Raw genomic sequence first — 18,425 nt, forward strand, 5'->3', positions numbered from 1 at the left:
CCTTCCCCCCTGGAACTCTCTTTGGGAGTCATGGGATATCCCTTAGGCAGAATTTCTCCGTTACCTTCAATTGCAGCACTGGTTGACCTCACTGCATGTCACTTCCACCTTTCCATATCAGAAATCAGCCTTTGAACAGCTTTGCCAACAGCGTCTGGGTGCCCCAGGTCTCATTTCCCTACTCTAAGCATCCTTGAATAGGTGCCCAATGCATAATTCTCTATCATATGCTGTCCAGTGGGAGCGTAACTTGGAGACGGTAGTGGATCTGGAGGACTGGAATAAGGCCTGGTCGTTTGTAGCTAAATGTTCATTTAATAAGGCCACGCTGGAGGCGGCATACAAGGCACTGTTTTGTTGGTATTGGGTCCCGGCTCGTGTAGCCCAGGCGAACCCTACCTATAGTAATTGCTGCTTTCAGGGTTGCGGCCATCATGGAGATGTGTTGCATATATGGTGGTCATGTCCGAGACTGCTTCATTTTTGGTCTTGTGTCTTTGGCCTTCTTTACACCTTGTTCCATCTCTCCATGTGCCGAGAGGCTCGGTATGCTTTGCTTCATTGTCCCATACTGGGCCTGTTGGCTCATCAGCAGAAGTTGGCTTCCTATCTGTTTCTGTCGGCCACTAGAACAACTTCCCAGGCTGGAAGAGCCCATCTGTCCCTTTAATTTTTTTTAAAATATGTGAGCCATGGTTGACTTATGCTTTTCCCACGCTCCACCTGGCTAGTCTGGGTTTATGACACTGTATGGTAAATGCGTTCCTGGATCCCTGCTTCTGGTCTTGTTTTCTTCTTCCTTCTTTACTCTTTTTTCCCGCTTTCTTTTTTGTTTATTATGTGAGTCGATAGAGTTTGTCTTTGGCTGGAAATTTTTGTTGGTGTTATATCACTGTTTCTGTATTTTATGTGCCATTGATAGCCCCTACGTGGGCGCACCTCTTGCATTGTTGGAGTTACAATACTAATCTCTTTATTTTTTATGTACCATTGATAGCCCCTGCGTGGGCGTGTCTTTTGCTCTAATCATTCTTGTTAAATTATTTACAAAAGTTAATAAAAACCATTGAATTATATAATATGTAACACATAAAAAGATATACAATATGTGTAGACATGACTGTATATGGCTGTATATCTCGCAGGCAAGCTAGGCAAATGAAATACTTATCTACCAATGGAGCACATAAACATACTGAATAAATGTTTTAGTCTTCTGCAGCCCTTGGTTTCCAGTTTTGTGAGATCATATTCTGGATATGAGTATCTGATAGAAGACATTACCCTGTTGTATATCTCCTAGGAAATATATTACATATCCATTTATGAAGAGCTTAGTGATTCTGCTAACTTTTAATTAACCTGCCACTGTGGTTGCCTGCAGTTGATCTAATCTCTATAGCTCAAAGTCATACGAACAAATTCAGCACAGCACAGAGACAATGTTTAAGTGCAAAGCTGACAATCCATAGAACAAGATTGCAAAACAAGGCAATTTAGTCATGTAGAGAGAGGATCCACAATCAGAGTTTCCACCTATTTGTGTAGCCAATGTGATTAAGATGATAAGTTTCAGTTATAGAAAAATTGCTCACTTGGCACTAACCGCTGTGAACACGTCGCAATCAAAATCACTCCGGTGTCTCCTAGACATAAAGACAGCATGAGATAAAATCCAAGTCAAGTGATTGTACAAAGTCATCTATGAAATGGAACTGTAATATCTTAGATAAGTATACATGAATGTAATCAGTTTAATATATGGAGTGCTCAAATCACTGAGCTATAACATTGTCATAAGGATCGTTTTTGTTTTTTAACCATATGACTGTCACTGTCAGCTCTTACTGGCTCTCACTGCTGAAAATAATTATAGCTTAGAACGTATATAAATGCTTATCAATAGTTCTGGACACTTTTCAGCATTTTCGAAACACTAATCTAACTTTCAATTGTAAAATGGTCAAATGGATTAGTGCTACTTACTAAGATCTCTGCAATATAAATATATAAACTATTGGTGGTAGATTGTCTTAATCTGTTCAATCATTTCTGTGATATAAGAGTTGGAATTAGTAGAGAATTTCTGTCTATTGGGTCTTCTTTGGTGGTGGGTGGTCCTGGATGGCACCATGGTTTGTGCTGACTTGATGACATCAATGCCGCTCCCTACATCAATAAACTGAGCACAGGTAGCCCTACACTCACAGTCTTTACTGGGTGCAGTGATGCTAAGTCTGAGTTAAAATGGTTCTAAAGCCTGGACATTTTTTTACCTTAATACATTCCCTGCAAAAAAATAAAAATATCCCGGTGTCACCTCCTCACCCTCTTTAAACTTACCTATGTCCTATCGATCCAGCGCTGCGCCTGTCTGCAGTGGCTCTCTCCTCTATCTCTGCTCACAGAGGCAACAGTGGGAGCCACTGGCTCCTGTTGCTGTCAATCAAATCCTGTGAGCAGAGAGCAAAGGGATGGGGCTGAACTGTGCTGTGTGTGTCAATAGATGCACACAGCCTTCTTCGGGATCAAGCCCACCAGTGTGCCACCGCAGGATGTGGCTTCCTATGGTGGAACGCTGAGAAGAGGAGGAGCCAGGAGCGCCAATGGGGAACCACAGAAGAGGCTGCTCTGTGTAAAAGCATTGCACAGAGCAGTTAAGTATAACATGTTTGTTATTTTAACAAAAAAAAAAACCTTCACAATTGCTTTAACCTAAAATCTTGTAGCAAAGAAGAGGTGCTACAGGCGACAGCTCCTTACTGAAGGCACGGATTACAGCCAGAGGTGCATTAAAAAACTGCAGGGGAACAATAAAAAATGTTTATCCCAGATTTGGACTTTAATGTTTAAGACAGAACTCCAGACAAAATAACAAGATAAAAACGAGTAGCCATTTGAAATATATATAAAACAAAACCAAATTTATTGGAATATCCAGCTTTAATAGAAATATGTCCACAGCAGTACTTTTTTTTCTACCACTAAATGTTCTCAGTCTGATTGCCAGCATCATGCAATCCCCCTCCTATGAGCCCAAGTCATGTTGGATTGTGACTGGACAGTTAAAAGAGAAGCGGTATAGTGATGAGCTTATCTTTCTGTCACTTTGCTTTCTCTTTCTATCAGCATGCTTCTAGTCAGCACAAAAACTGCTTCTTCGTCTCGCACTCCAATTCAGATATAGAGGGACTGCGTGAGGCCGATACCAGGTCAAATTCAGGTGTGCATTTAAGTAATACAAATTTAGCCTTGTTTCCATGTCCTATGCACGAAAACATAGGAACTTGGTTGCAAAAAAATGGCAGAAGGTGCTCTGGACTGATGAGTCAAAATTTTAAATATATATGATTTCCCCATGTAGCACACCCTTGGGTAATGCTTGGCTAGATATATAGGTTCAGCCCCCACCTGAATCTGGTGACACCTCCGATTATACCCAGAACACTTCAACACTCTGGGAATATTTTTTATGGGTTTTATTGAAGAAGACAAACCCTGAAAAAGAACTAGCTGATTTAACACGGGTAATGTACATAAAACTCAGATACCATTTGGCATTACACAGTTAGTAAGAAGTCACAATTCACTCACTAAATTCTCCAAAAACTGACTAGTAACACACTGACTAGGGTGACATATGAGAGTGACATTGACACATGAAACAATAACTGTTAATGAGATTTAGCAGCTTATTGACATTTGCTATAGCAATACTATCTAGAGCAGAAATGTCCTACCTAACCACTGGCCAGTGGGATGAAACGTAAAGTCTGTCAATGTTAGGGCCCTTTAATCAATGGAAGACCGTTCACTCTCTGCATGGGAGAGTATTTGTAATCCAGGGATAGCAGAATAGCACAGTCTCCTTTAAGCAGAATCTTCAAGTGAACATTGCAATAAAAGAAAACAACACTTCAACAAATCTTTACCATACAGGTGAAATCCTGATATACTGATATATTCTCTGCAGCAGGGACGCTGGGCAGCAGATATAATTCATCAGTATATTCAAAGCAGCAAGCTTCTGTGGGGATTTGGAACTAAAACACACTCTTCAGCCACAGCACGAGTCTTGAGGAGACAAACCAGTTGTTAGGGACCAACCGGTGGTAGCCTCTAGCGTTCCACAGACCAGGATTCCCCAGGGCGCGGAATCTAAGTTCCGACCTGCTTGTTCACCAGAGCCCCTGATGGTGGGGATGGACTTGGAGCAAGCCGAGACCAGGTCGCAACCCCTGGGTGCAGCCAGCCGTGGTAGAGGCACCTGTCAGTGGTACGCAGCGGGTGAGCGTCTCATGTGAGGAGGTAGAGTAAGCGAGGTCAGACAGGCCGGGTCGGTAACAGTGGAGCAGGTCGGTACAAACGGCAGGCAGAAGAATAAACGGGTCACAGTCCGGGTTCGGCAACAGGGGATCAAAGGTGCAGGAGTAGGCAGGAGAATGGTCAGGCAAGCCAGGGGTCAGAGCAGGAGAAGTCAGATCAGGATCAGGCAGGGTCAGCAGCAAAGTAACTCACAGAACACAGGAAAGATCATACGGCAACTAAGCACTGTCAGATTCCATTTAAATAGGGCACCCTGCGCTCCTATTGGTGCCAGGCACGCATACGCGATTGCGAGTGCGCATTCGCAAGCGCCGCTGCCTTCGCAGATGTCCAGGTCCTAGCACCCGCACGCCAGTGCGCCTCGGCACATCTGCGCAGACCTGCACGCCGTGATCCGGCTCGGGATCCCTGACACCAGTAATATACAGAGACCGAGTTCTCTCATCAATCAGCAGCAGGAATAGCTAATTCTGAGCAGCTTGGGCTTTCCAAGATTTGTGTCACTCTGAGAATTAGAGAGCAGGCTTTCTCATGACCATTTTCCAGAGATGAACAGCAAGTGCAGAAATATCAAAATCCCCTTTCATCACAGAGTACTCACTGTTTCTGGATTGTCCTCTAGATAGCATTAGACAGTAGTAGAAATCCTCTCTCTTTCAGCAGCTCCAGACTTTGAGAGACAAATGCACTTGAGTGGCTGTAATCCTGAGTGTCAGGCAGGACAATCCTTGATTTTCACACTGTCCTCCTGCAACAATTCCTCTGCTACACACTCTCAGCCCAGTTTATGGGTTCCAGCAGCACAGAGAGAGAGCCTCTGTGACTTTACATCAGGAACCCCTGCTCCATGCGGTCCCCTGAAAATGTCTGCTTCCCCAGATGTGCTTCTTCTTCTTCCTTTTTCCTCTCTCCTTTCCTCCACAGCCAATGATAAGTTCAGCTGCAACAGTGCTGCTTTGGGTGGATCCTTTTCAGCTGTAGCAACAACCAATTAGAGCACAGTCCTGCTTTTCCTGTCTGTCACTCACAAAGAGAGAAAAGAAAAAAAATGCTTTGCAACTGCTGTTTAAGATTTAAAGCAACCAGCACATCTCTACACCCAAATTTATTGATGTAATAAATATATTTATATAAATTTATGATGATATATATATATATATATATATATATATATATATAATTGTGCAAATGTCTTAGGCAGGTGTAAAATAAATGCTGTAAATGAAGAATACTTTCAGAAATAGAGGTGTTCATAGTTTATTTTTATAATTTAACAAAATTCAGAGTAAATAAACATACGAGGAATCCAAATCAAATCATTATTTGATGTGACCATCCTTTGCCTTCAAAACAACATCAGTTCTTCTAGGTACACTTGTACACAGTTTAGAAGGAACTCAGTAAGTAGGTTGTTCCAACATCTTAGAGAACTAACTAAATATCTTCTGTGGATATAGGCTGCTTTAAACCCTTCTGTCTCTTCATGTAATCCCAGACAGACTATGATTTTGAAATCAGGGCTTTGTGGGAGCCAAGCTATCATTTTCAGGACTCCTTGTTCTTCTTTACACTGAAGATAGTTCTTAATGACATTGGCTGTATGTTAGCGGTCATTGTCCTGCTGTAGAATAAATTTGGGGCAATGTTCCTATATTTTCGTGCATAGGAAATTAAAGCAAGGCTAAACAACTCAACTATGAATGAAAACAAAGGAACTGGGGTGCACAAAAATGGTAGCAGATGCTCTGGACTGATGAGTCAAAATTTTAAATATTTGGCTGTAGCAAAAAGCAGTTTGATTGCAAAGGGCTGGAGAGCAGTACAATAATGAGTGACTGCAGAAAATAGTGATGCATGGTGGAGGTTCCTTGCAAGTTTGGGGGCTGCATTTTTGCAAATGGAGTTGGAGATTTGGTCAGATTCAATGGTATCCTCAATGCTGAGAAATACCAGCAGATACTTATCCATCATGCCATACTATTAGGGAGGTGTGCAATTGGCCCCAAATGTTTTCTGCAGCAGGACAATGACCCCAAACATACAGCCAATGTAATTAAGAACTCTCTTCGGTGTCAAGAAGAAAAAGAAGACTCCCACAGAGCCCTGATCTCAACATTATCGAGTCTGTCTGGGATTACATGAAGAGACAGAAGGATAAGAGGCAGCCTACATCCACAGAAGATCTGTTGTTAGTTCTCCAAGCTGTTTTGAACAACCTACCTGCCGAGTTCTTTAAAAAAACTGTGTGCAAGTGTAACTAGAGGAATTGATGCTGTTTTGAAGGCAACGGATGGTCAAATCAAATATTGATTGATTTTGATTTCTCTTCTGTTCATTTACTTTCCATTTGTTCATTGATAAAAATAAACTACCAACACTTTTATTTCTGAAAGCATTCTTAATTTACGGCTTTTTTTACACCTTCTGAAAATTTTATGTATCTTATCTGTAAAAGAGTTCCTATATACACTGTCTATCTTAACTGTATCTTTTTGCGTGGAGTTTATTTTTCTACTGGGCATCAATAAATTTCAACTTCTCAATATATTTTGTGTTACAGATTTGCACACGGCAGTTCGGATAGTCCTGTATTCTCTGATCTTTCTGCTTGGAGTCATGGGGAACAGTCTAGTTATCGTGGTACTCATAAGGAATAAGCGGATGAGGACGGTCACTAATATATTCTTACTCTCGCTGGCAGTCAGTGATCTCATGCTCTGTCTTTTTTGCATGCCCTTCACCCTAATTCCTAACTTGCTGAAGGACTTTATTTTTGGGAACACTGTCTGTAGAGCTGCCTTCTATTTCATGGGTAAGTCTCCAGCCCTCAGTGTTGTGAACACATATAAACATACAAAGAGCAAACCAAAAATATCTTGACTTGCACTGTCTGCAAGTACAAAACTTAGTAAAGGCATTCACTAATTAAACAAACTGTCCATCAGCCTAACCAACCAAAAACGTTGTGCTGTTCTGTACTGTATTTGAAACTACATAGACATGGTGTAGCTGTAAAGCTCTTAAGCCGGCCATACATGGATTGAAATTTGGCCGGTTCAGCGGGGAATCTCAATCCATGTATGGCCAGGCCTAATTTTGATCAATGTATGGGCAGGCCGGTTGTACCCAAACCAGCCTATTGGGTTTTTCCCAAACAATCAGAGCTGCCCGCTAAAGCAGGCAACGCTGACCATTGTATTATGACAACAGAGAAGGCTTCCCGCTGTCAGAATACAATCCCGTGGGAAAGATTGCCCATCCACCTCAAATGTGTGGAGGTGGAAATCAAATCCATTCAACTCGTTGTTTAAATGAAAAAAAATATGATTACTGAATGGGCTTCCTTAGTATATCTGCACACTGAATGTTACAATTTAACTAAAATGTGTATATTGGATAGCAGCTTTATAGAGAACCAGTCAGTATTTACAGTAAATACTGATTCTCTTTGGGAGCACTTAGAAAAGCATTGTTGTAGAATACACATCTGTAATCTAATAATATTGACTGTGGTTTTATGTATTTTCTTTCTTACTCAGTAAAAACACATATTTAAAACACATTTCCTAATTGCAGCCAGCAGTAGGTGAATTTAAGGCAAGATTGAAGGTCTGCTCTAGCAGTGAACAGGCAAGAGATCAGATTGCAAACACTTCAAAATGACTCAACCATCTGGTTATGTCAGTTATACAAAGGTTACCAACAAGCATGCAGGCATCAATGAGATTTTTATTGGAAACACCATCATTCTTTGCAAAGTAAATATCATGAATGCACAAGTTTGTAAAATAAAGACTTTATTCAAATATTACAAATAAACCTAAAAAAGTTAGAATAACCAAAAATTTGTATGTATTCCCATAAAGCTTATTTTTTTTTATTTGTTTTTTTTCTAAAATAAGAAACTGCAGCACAATGCAAGCATCTTTTTATTAACCTTTTTATCCATATCTATGTTGGCATTTTTGTTGTCTTCCCTTCAGTTTTCTTTTCTGTTACAGCATGGTGCAGTTTTCTTCTTGCTGGTTTCTATCAATTTGTATTTATTCAATTGGAAGCAAATGAAAAAGCGGGGTTTATTTTCATTCTCTTTGTAATCTCTTTTCCATCTGCCTTTTCTGAATTTGTGTAATGACTAATGAAAAATTAATTAGAAAGAGAAGGATTGAAAACAGAAGAAAAACTAAATGAAACTGCAAGCACTGTTTAAAGGGGGGATTCAAGCTGACCAAGGACTAACTAAAGAAGTCTAAAACTGCTTTTAGACAGTATGCATTTTCTTTTAGTCTTTGTTTCTGTATGTTATGAGGACATAGAAAAACATTCATGTGCAGATTTGCAAAGGCAAACAATACATGTTTTGATTTTCAACTGCAGTTGCCATAATCAGCTAGATAAAAGCATTTTATCATTTAGGGAATGCTCCTTTTTTACTTGCAAAGTTTTTCCAATATAGTAGGCAACCTCTGCACTTACTAGTGATTATTCCCTTTTCTTCATATAGCTGCCCACTGTGCACTAATCAAAGTCCACCTTTGTCCATCTGGTGTAAATGTCCTTTTGGTATGACCTATTCTCCTATTAATTGAAAGATCTGGAACTTCTGCAGCTTCTACAAGACCTAGATGGTGAGGAAAAAAGTGAATACATCTTAGTCACAGCTGATGTTGGTTTGCTTTACACCATAATCAAACATGAAGATCCAAAGGAAGCGACAGTATGGGTGATCAAGAGGTTTAGAAACCAAGAGGAGAGAAGAACTTCCTCTTAGAATGGTTGGAGTATAGACTTGAATATAACTACTTCTGGTACAACTAAACATACTATAAGCAATATACTGGATAGCCATGGGAGCCAAGTTTGCTCCAAGCGTGGCAAATTTGTTCATGACTAGATGTAAGAAAGATAAAATTTATCGGTCAAAACCTCCAAAATTTATGGAGCAAATAAAACTATACAAGAGGTTAATTGATGATATTAAAATAACATGGGATGGAAATAAAGAGAGCTTGGGAGAATTAATCTCAAACAAGAACCAGAATGACAAGTATTGGACCATAAGTGAAAAAGAAATCCAATTCTTAGATCTTAATATAAACCAAGCAAGGGGAAATTAACAACCAAAACTCACTTAAAAGAAAGAAGAAAATAAAACAACAACAAATAGCTACATTAAGCAAGAAAGCTGCCACCATAATGCTTGGTTGTTAAATATCCCAAAGTGGTAGTTTATGAGGTGAAAAAGAAACTGCACATTGCTCAAAGAGAACATTTTTTGGAACATGCAGAAGATATGAAAAGGATTTATTTTTTCAGAAAGGATATATAAGGGAATATATTCAAGATCAAGTACAACAGGTGAAAAAAATGAAAAGAAGAAATTGGATTATAGTGTTCAATATAAGAAATTCGAGAACATTATGAAAAAACACTGGTCTATCCTGAAAGCTTTTTTTTGTGTACAAAAATGCCTCAAACCTCAGGAACAAACCAGTAAAAAATATACCAGATCCACCTAAAGAGATTAAAATTTCTTTCTTTGAAACACAAGGGTTTTTTTAAATGCGGTAGCTGCCTGTAAAAATTAGGAGAAATCCACAGGAAAAAAAAACAATAAAATCAAAGATTTTATCACATGTAATATCACATGTAATACTGAAGGAGTGATGTATGCTCTCCAATGTGAGTAGGGTTACCAAAACGTGGGGAGAACAAAGGGAAAAAGGATTTGTGATCATGTTTACAACATATCCACTGGTTTAAAAAATCACAGTATATCCAAGAATTGCCATCATTACATCATAATAAGGATCCATCAACATTTCAATTTTGGGGTGTTGAAAAATATAACAGACATTGGAGAGGAAACAATAACATAAAGTATCTTAGTCAACAGGAATCAAGATGGATATATGGGCAACAGACTGACACCTAGGGGACTGAACATTGAATTCAATCTAAATTGTTTTATTAGTGATTATTAAATAAGATGTAATATAGTTGGTGCCCACTAGTTGGTGTTATATTTACGGTCCCATTGATTTTAAGCATTTTAAAAGATTGAAAGTTTTAAAATGCTTTTCATTTTTATTTGTATACTTTGATTATATTGCAAAATAGGTTTTATATTTAATATTCAGAAGGTTATATCATTTTGGTTAGTATTTACATGTTTGAGATGAATATGTTAGGTTTCCACAGCAATAGTAAACAGTCACCGATTTAAAGTTAGTAAGAATGCACCTGGCCTCATACCCTTGAAGAAGTCACGTGTCCATGATGACATGAGTTGGGTGGAGCCGGGTGATGTGTGCCGAAACTGGAAGTGACGCAGGAGCTATGGCCCTACTGTCTGTAACTATATGCGGTTTTATATATACCATATGTAAGTGCAATACTTTGTAAATAAAGTGGCTTTCAATGTACTACACCAGGAATTCCTGTGTTGTTTGAGCTTACTTGCAGGGAAAAAGCTACATTTTTAAAGGTTCATACACTTGGAAATTTGGAATCAGTGTATACCACCATAATTGGTGCATTGAAGTGGAGTTTGAGAATAACCCCAGTGAGGGGAAAGGCATGTTTTGACCTGGGAATTGGCAGGTCATTTTTGGAGGTTAGTGCATATGTGAATGGTGGTGGGAGTCACTGTACATGATATACGAAGGATCATCAAGACACAAGTTGTGGATTTTGTTTTAGGAATCGCAGTCACTACATAGGAGACAATTCACAAAAAATGCTTTATTTGTTTATTTTGGACTTTTCATTTATGATACATAATTATTCACCTGTTTAATATGTATGCATAATTATGTATTTATTTACACGTGTCAAGATTTTTGAGCAAATTTGAGAAAACTTAAAGTATTGGGGTAGGCGTAGCAGTATTTATGTTTATTTACATTTAGGTTGTGGGAACATGATTATTTGCTTGTAATCACCTGTTTTTCTTTATTTTATATGCAAGGATTGTGATATAGGGTATCCATGTAATAGGTAGGTAGTAACAGGATTACTAAAACATATAGTATTCGAAGATCTGTCCATCTCTGGGCACACTAATGTATCCAGCAATATTCCAATATTTGTAGGTGGCAGGTTGGATTGGATTGATTGAACCACATAGGAGTTTGCAGCTATGTACTCAGTATTACATATAGAAAATGTATCTTGTATGATAACAGAAGGAACAATTTTGCTTAATCTGTACAGTATTGGTTCATAAAAAATCAAGTGACCAAGACTGTGCAAGCTCGAAAATGAAAGAATACAATACAATACCATACATTAAATCACTTCTGAAGTTGTATTCTGTCATCATGTGTACGAGGCTTAAGTTGCTTATACTTATGTGCCCAATGATCATGGATTAATTTCCCACTGGAGCAACTTTTCAACTTTCTGAAAGTTGTAACTTGCACAGGGCTAAGGAGGCCCAATTCCTGCACATCATGTAACCAAGCTCAGGGCTGGTAGTTGACCATTGCACACAAAACTTATAAATGTGGGAGGCATGTGTGAGTGTCATAAGTAAATTTATATCTAGAATTGCCTTGGGTTTTTTTTACTTCAATGGTGGATTGGGTGGTGGTAAGTACGGTGGGTGGGGTGGCACAGTGCACATATGAGCCCTACAGCCTGAGATGTAGTTAAAGTGGTTTTAACAAAAAAAAAGCTCCTGTCCTTTTAAGGCATCATTTATAGCACAGTGTTTCTGTGATGCCATTTGTCCCATTCTATGTTGTACAATACCTGTCTGATCCTGCCTGTTCCTGTGTCCCCCTAGGTGTGCTGACCATGATAATCATGGCTGCTGATCCATGATACCATGGTCAGTTTACATGCCTCTGTCATCCTGCTCTCTACTCAGCATCTCTTCCTCAATCTCTCCCTGTCAGTTCCGTAGTCTGTGTGTGAGCTGATCTCCTCCCCACCCTTCCCCTCTCCTCTCATGCCGAAGTGATTCTATTCCCTGCAAGTACTCCAGTGCTTGTAAAGTAAAGAAACATCTATTAACCACTTGCCATCCAGAGGATTTACCCCCCTTCCTGAGCAGGCCATGTTTTGTGTTACTGCACTGCATTACCTTAACTGACAATTGCGCGGTCATGCAATGCTGAACCCAAATGAAACTTACGCCCTTTTTTTTCCAGGAATAGAGCTTTCTTTAAGTGGTATTTGATCGCTTGTGTGTTTTTATTTTTTTGCGCTATAAAAAAAAAGTTCGACAATTTTGAGAAATAAACAATATTTTTGACTTTTTGCTATTAAACATGTCCAGTAAAATAATTTAAAACATCAAATTTCGTCATAAATTTAGGCCAAAATGTATTCTGCTACATGTTTTTGCTTAAAAAAAAATCCCAATACGTGTAAATTAATTGGTTTACATGAAAGTTAGAGTTTACAAATGGCTGTATATATTCTTGAATTTTTTTTTCTTACTATTAATGGCAGCGATCAGCGACTTATAGCAGGACTGCGAGACTGTGGTGGGCATTCTGACACTGGGGGGAACTGACTTGGTGTCACTGACATCCCCAGTGACACCAATACAGTGATCAGTGCTAATAAAAAGCACTGACACTGTACTAATGGCACTGGGTAGGAAGGGGTTAACATGTGGGGCGATCAAAGGGTTAACTGTGTGCTGTGTTGTGTTTCACAATAAGCTGTGTCTGTGTTGTCAGCTGTAAGCACACTGCTTTGTATAGCTCTGCTATGCAGAGCCATACAAAGCAGTGTGCAGGAGCAGACAGAGGAGAGAACTGTATTGTTTACATATAGTTCTCTCCCCTGTCGGCAATCACCGGGTACCGGCGACCCGGTGATTTATAACTGATGCCAAGATTAGCAGCACAGGTAGGCCCCCTACCCAGAAATGCAAAATCACGTATATATACGTGATTTTGTGCAACCCTGCCACCCTGTAGCAGTATTCCTGCTTAAGGGCGGAAGGAAAGCGGTTAATTATTTTCATCCTCTCTGTTTTAGGTCCCTGTTCCCAGTGGGTGCTTGTTCCTAAAATTATAATGCTGAATACCTTCTTTACAGATCCCTGCTGTGCAGACATGTGACCTCCCTGTGCCAGCTTGCATTCATCAGAGGGGAATCTCAGCCCTTCTCACTGTACTCACTTACATCATGAAGGAAAGCAGAGGGATGTCACGACAGCACAACAGAGCTCTGCAAAGAAGTTATTTAGCATTATAATTTTAGGAAGACACGCACATTGAGGGAGATTTACTAAAACTGGCACACTGAGAATCTGCTGCAGCTGCGCGTAGTAACCAATCAGCTTCTAACTTCAGCTCGTTCAATTTAAGTTTTGGCAATAAAACCTGGAAGCTGATTGGTTTCTATGCAGAGCTACACCAGATTTTTCACTCTCCGGCTTTAATAAATAAGTCCAATTGTACTAAACAGGAACCTAAAATAGAGAGGATCAAAGTAAATAATACATGTGACTTTACAGCCAACAATTTTAAAGTGGAACTTCACTCTCTCCATCAACATGGACTATTTTAATCCTTATGCTGTTTACTTACATATTTAATTGTTTAAACTTTAACTAGATCAACACATAGAGTTACAATACAACTACACGGTAGCAACCAAAATATGTGCCATTGGGAGAGACATATACTTTTATGGCTACCTTACAAAAATTAAAATTAGTGCAATTTTTCAAACACTATTATATCACTGTGTAGTGCTTTACAATATCATGAAAAATTAGGCCGGGCCTTAAATTTATTATCCAAGGAACTTCCTTCCTATCTATCATAATTACATCTCATCTCAGCAAAGTTATGAAATGATAATGAAGTTGAGTGATCACAATAATAATAATAATAGCAAAAAGGAAAATTTAATTACACGCTCCAACTGCTATTAAGTCCATCTGACATTCAGTGAAGGGTATGTTAATATTGGATTAAGCCATGCATATGTTGCACTCACCGTCTCCTTTCAACAAATAGACAGTGCTTGGTTACATTCATGTAGCAATTCATGTACAGTGGATAAGTCTACACACCCCTATTAAAATGTCAGGTTTCTGTGGTTGCATAAGTGTGCACTCCTTCATAACAGGGGATGTAGCTGTGTTCAGAAGTAAGCAATCACTTTCAAAATCATGTTAAATATGAGTCAGTACACACCTGCCACCATGACTATTGCACCAGAGATAGGCTTGTCCACTCCCCATTACACCACCATTACCGTTCTGTACCAACCTCCCCCCCTTAACCAATTATACTTACAAAAAACATGACATCATTTTTGGAGTAAAATGGCCAACACGGCCTTTTATTAACTCAAGTTTAAATACACCAACCATTCCTTATAACAGAAACACAAAGAATTGTTGTTGGTCTTCAAAGGCACCCCCAAACGATCCAAAATGCACCTGCGGACAACCATATACACTAGGCCTCCAGCCGCAACCAACCAGCATGGAGACAACCATACCATCCGCAGTGCAGCACCACCACCTTCCAGTTAAACCTTGGTTAACTGGGAATGTCCCCGGGCACCCCATACCACTGATGGGTCCCACACCATTGTTTTTACCTTCCAAAGATAAGAACCTCCTCCAAAGACCAACAACCGCCCATGAACCAACATAACCCCCCCTCTCCCTGGGAGGGACCCAATACTCACCAAAACAGGGAGGGCGGGAGGGAAGCTCTCACTCCTAACGTCCAGCTCCAACTGACGCCCCCTCAACAGAACCCCCCACCCTAAGGTGCAGCAGACCCCACCTACACTCAACCTCTACCAACCAGATCCCCCACTATCAAATACAAACCTCCTGGAGCTAATCTTAACCCTTTCTGTTCCTCCTTCCCCACTCTGGGCTTAGTCATGCATGCCTTGCGCTATTTCTTTTCTTTATTTTCCGCTACCGGCATTTCTTTCACAGTGCCGCTGATTAACCCCAAATAAAGTTCAGTTGTTCTAGTAGGTCTTTCCTGACATTTTCTTAGTCGTATCCTACAGAAAAAGCCATGGTCCACAGAGAGCTTCCAAACCATCAGAGGGATCTCATTGTTAAAAGGTATCAGTCAGGAGAAGGGTACAAAATAATTTCCAAAGCATTAGATATACCATGGAACACAGTGAAGACAGTCATCATCAAGTGGAGAAAATATGGCGCAACAGTAACATTAACATTAACAAGAACTGGACGTCCCTCCAAAATTGATGAAAAGACGAGAAGAAAACTGGTCTGGGAGGCTGCCAAGAGGCCTACAGCAACATTAAAGGAGCTGCATGATTATTTGGCAAGTACTGGCTCTGTGGTACATGTGACAACAATCTCCTGTATTCTTCATACCTGTGGGCCACGAGGTAGAGTGGCAAGACGGAAGCTTCTTCTTATGAAGAAAAACATCCAAGCCTAGCTACATTTTGCAAAAACACATCTGAAGTCTCCGAAAAGCATGTGGGAAAATGTGTTATGGTCTGATGAAACCAAGCTTGAACTTTTTGGCCATAATTCCAAAAGATATGTTTAGCGCAAAAACAACACTGCACATCACCAAAAAAAAACATACCCACAGTGAAGCATGGTGATGGCAGCATCATGCTTTAGGACTGTTTTTCTTCAGCTGGAACTGGGGCCTTAGACAAGGTAGAGGGAATTATGAACATTTCCAAATACCAGTCAATATTGGCACAGAACCTTCAGGCTTCTGCTAGAAAGCTGAACATTAAGAGGAACTTCATCTTTCAGCATTGCAACGACCCAAAGCATACATCCAAATCAACAAAGAAGTGGCTTTGAATGATTTGGAATGGCCCAGCCAGAGCTCAGACCTGAATCTGATCACAAATCTGTGGGGCGATCTGAAGAGGGCTGTGCACAGGAGATGCCCTCACAATCTGACAGATTTGGAGTGTTTTTGCAAGGAAGAGTTGGCAAATATTGCCAAGTCAAGATGTGCCATGCTGATAGACTCATACCCAAAAAGACTGAGTGCTGGAATAAAATCAAAAGGCGCTTCAACAAAGTATTACTTTAAGGGTGTGCACACTTATGCAACCATATTATTGTAATTTTTTACTTTTCCTTCCCTCCACCTAAACGATTTTAGTTTGCTATTCAATTGAGTTGTACAGTTTATAGGTTACATTAAAGGTGGACAAAGTTCTGAAATTATTTATCTTTGTCTAATTTTTTTGCATCACAGAAACCTGACATTTTAACAGGGGTGTGTAGGTTTTTTATACCAACTGTATATGTGTTTACCAGAGAAGACATATGACACGTTTTGGAGTGGCAAGTTAAAAATATTCTAAGGCCACAAACCTAAAATTCAAGGTAATCCATACCATGGCCAAGTTAATTTGAAATTAACTTCTACCTTTTAGAAAGGAAAAATGTATGTTAGCATTTTTATAGGAGAAAGCTAAAACTATCACATGTAGGTACACTATGCATTATGTACAGTATAATAAATTGTAATTGTGCTTTGTAGCTCCGAAGAGTCATTTTTTCCGGTAAGCCTTTAGGTGTGTCTATCTGGTGGTGGTGACCAGTTTGGTGAGAGATCCACAGCACCTTTTTCTATGGGCATTAGGAGTATATAATACCATGTTTACTACACTTGTATGGACTTTTGCTTAAATGTTTATATTTGTTTATTCACTGTTTTGCTGACAGTTAGGTGTATATTTATTTGTGAAGTGCAACACAATCGGGTTTATTTACTAAAGCTGGACAATGCAAAATCAGGCTCAATTCTGTATAGAAACCAATCAACTTCTAACTTCAGCTTGTTCAACTAACCTCTTGGTGTCGGCCGCACGCAAATGTGCGGCCTCCCGGCGTCTGAGCCTTGACACCGAGCGGCTGCACATTTGCAATGAAGAAAAACATATGTGCTGAGAGCGCGTGCCCTGCGCGCTCCCAGCACACATGTCCAGTACTCATGGAAAGGACCCAATCTCTTCTTTCGATCGACCATGTGATGGTGGTCACATGACCCTATACCTTGCCCCGCCTCCCGGCTTCTGAAACCCTTAAAGGGCCGGGAGGTGCTGGCGCCAAGGGGTTAAGCTTTGGCAGTTACACCTGGAAGCTGATTGGTCTCTATGCAGAAGTGAGCCTGATTTTGCACTCTCTAGCTTTACACCCCAGTTACATCTGGTGCGACTTAGCATGCGATTTGCATGCCATGTGATTTTCAAATCATGTGCCAAGTTGCACCCTATTGTCCACTATTAGAACGGTCATATCGGTACGATTCTGACTTCTAAAGTAGTACATGCACTGCTTTAGTTGCAATTTGCATAGACATCTGTGTCAAATGTCTTGCAAATTGCAGCTGAAATTGGCAGGTCACTCAATTTTGAACTCGTGCGACTTCACTGTAAGTTGCACGATTTCAAAATCAGCTTTGATGTGACCGGAGGCTTAGTAAATAAACTCCAGTATGTTGTTCTCAAAGTAGTAAAGCACATACTATGAATACACAGGAGAGGCATGATAACAGTGCTTGTCAAACTTTGTCCTCAGATAATATGCAGTATGGATAAAAAGACTGGCAAGTGACTGCAGCCCTACCAACTAACCTGCCTAGCTATCTGCAGATGCCTAGACTAAACAAATTTTGTTAAGGTTACCAGAATCAACTTTCTGAATTTAGTAGAACTGTGATGTTCAGTGAATTACTATCATTGATTATTTGAGTTGTTCTGTATATGCAGTGAGCAACCTCCCAACTCCAACATAGGTTGCAAGACTGCTTTCTGCAACCAATATGTACACGGTCTAAATTGAACTGAATGTGGTACCGCACCAGGTCATTATATATGTAGCACTGCCCCTTGGAACAAGCTGGAATATATTATGGGTCCTGCGCTCAATAGATCCAACCCTAAGCAAACCCAATCCCTCTGGCACAACTGGTAATGAATAGCAAATACACCGCCAAGAAATTTGCTGACACAGGGTTAAATGAAACAAGAACAATTTTATAGAGAATGAAATGCAGTGTAGAGGGGTGGGGTTCCCCTTTCTACTTCAAAACTTACTTTTCTTCTTTTATGCAATGCAGTAAATTTGGTCTGCCACTAGAGGGCTTCAC

The 18,425-nt window shown here is 39.9% G+C and overlaps 1 protein-coding gene across 1 annotated transcript in view; it reads left to right on the forward strand.

The window, feature by feature from the left end:
• CCKAR (cholecystokinin A receptor) overlaps nucleotides 1-18,425 on the forward strand; it is a 90,449-nt gene that overhangs the window by 22,043 nt on the left and 49,981 nt on the right. The window contains exon 2 of the mRNA XM_089657794.1: nucleotides 6,887-7,138. Within this exon, the coding sequence (XP_089513920.1) occupies nucleotides 6,887-7,138 (252 nt within the window). The remainder of the gene's footprint in view (nucleotides 1-6,886; nucleotides 7,139-18,425) is intronic.

The sequence above is a fragment of the Staurois parvus genome, unplaced genomic scaffold (genome assembly GCF_062004578.1).
Source record: "Staurois parvus isolate SC_StPar_1 unplaced genomic scaffold, SC_StPar_1.0 ptg001028l, whole genome shotgun sequence".
In the NCBI taxonomy this organism is placed as follows: domain Eukaryota; kingdom Metazoa; phylum Chordata; class Amphibia; order Anura; family Ranidae; genus Staurois; species Staurois parvus.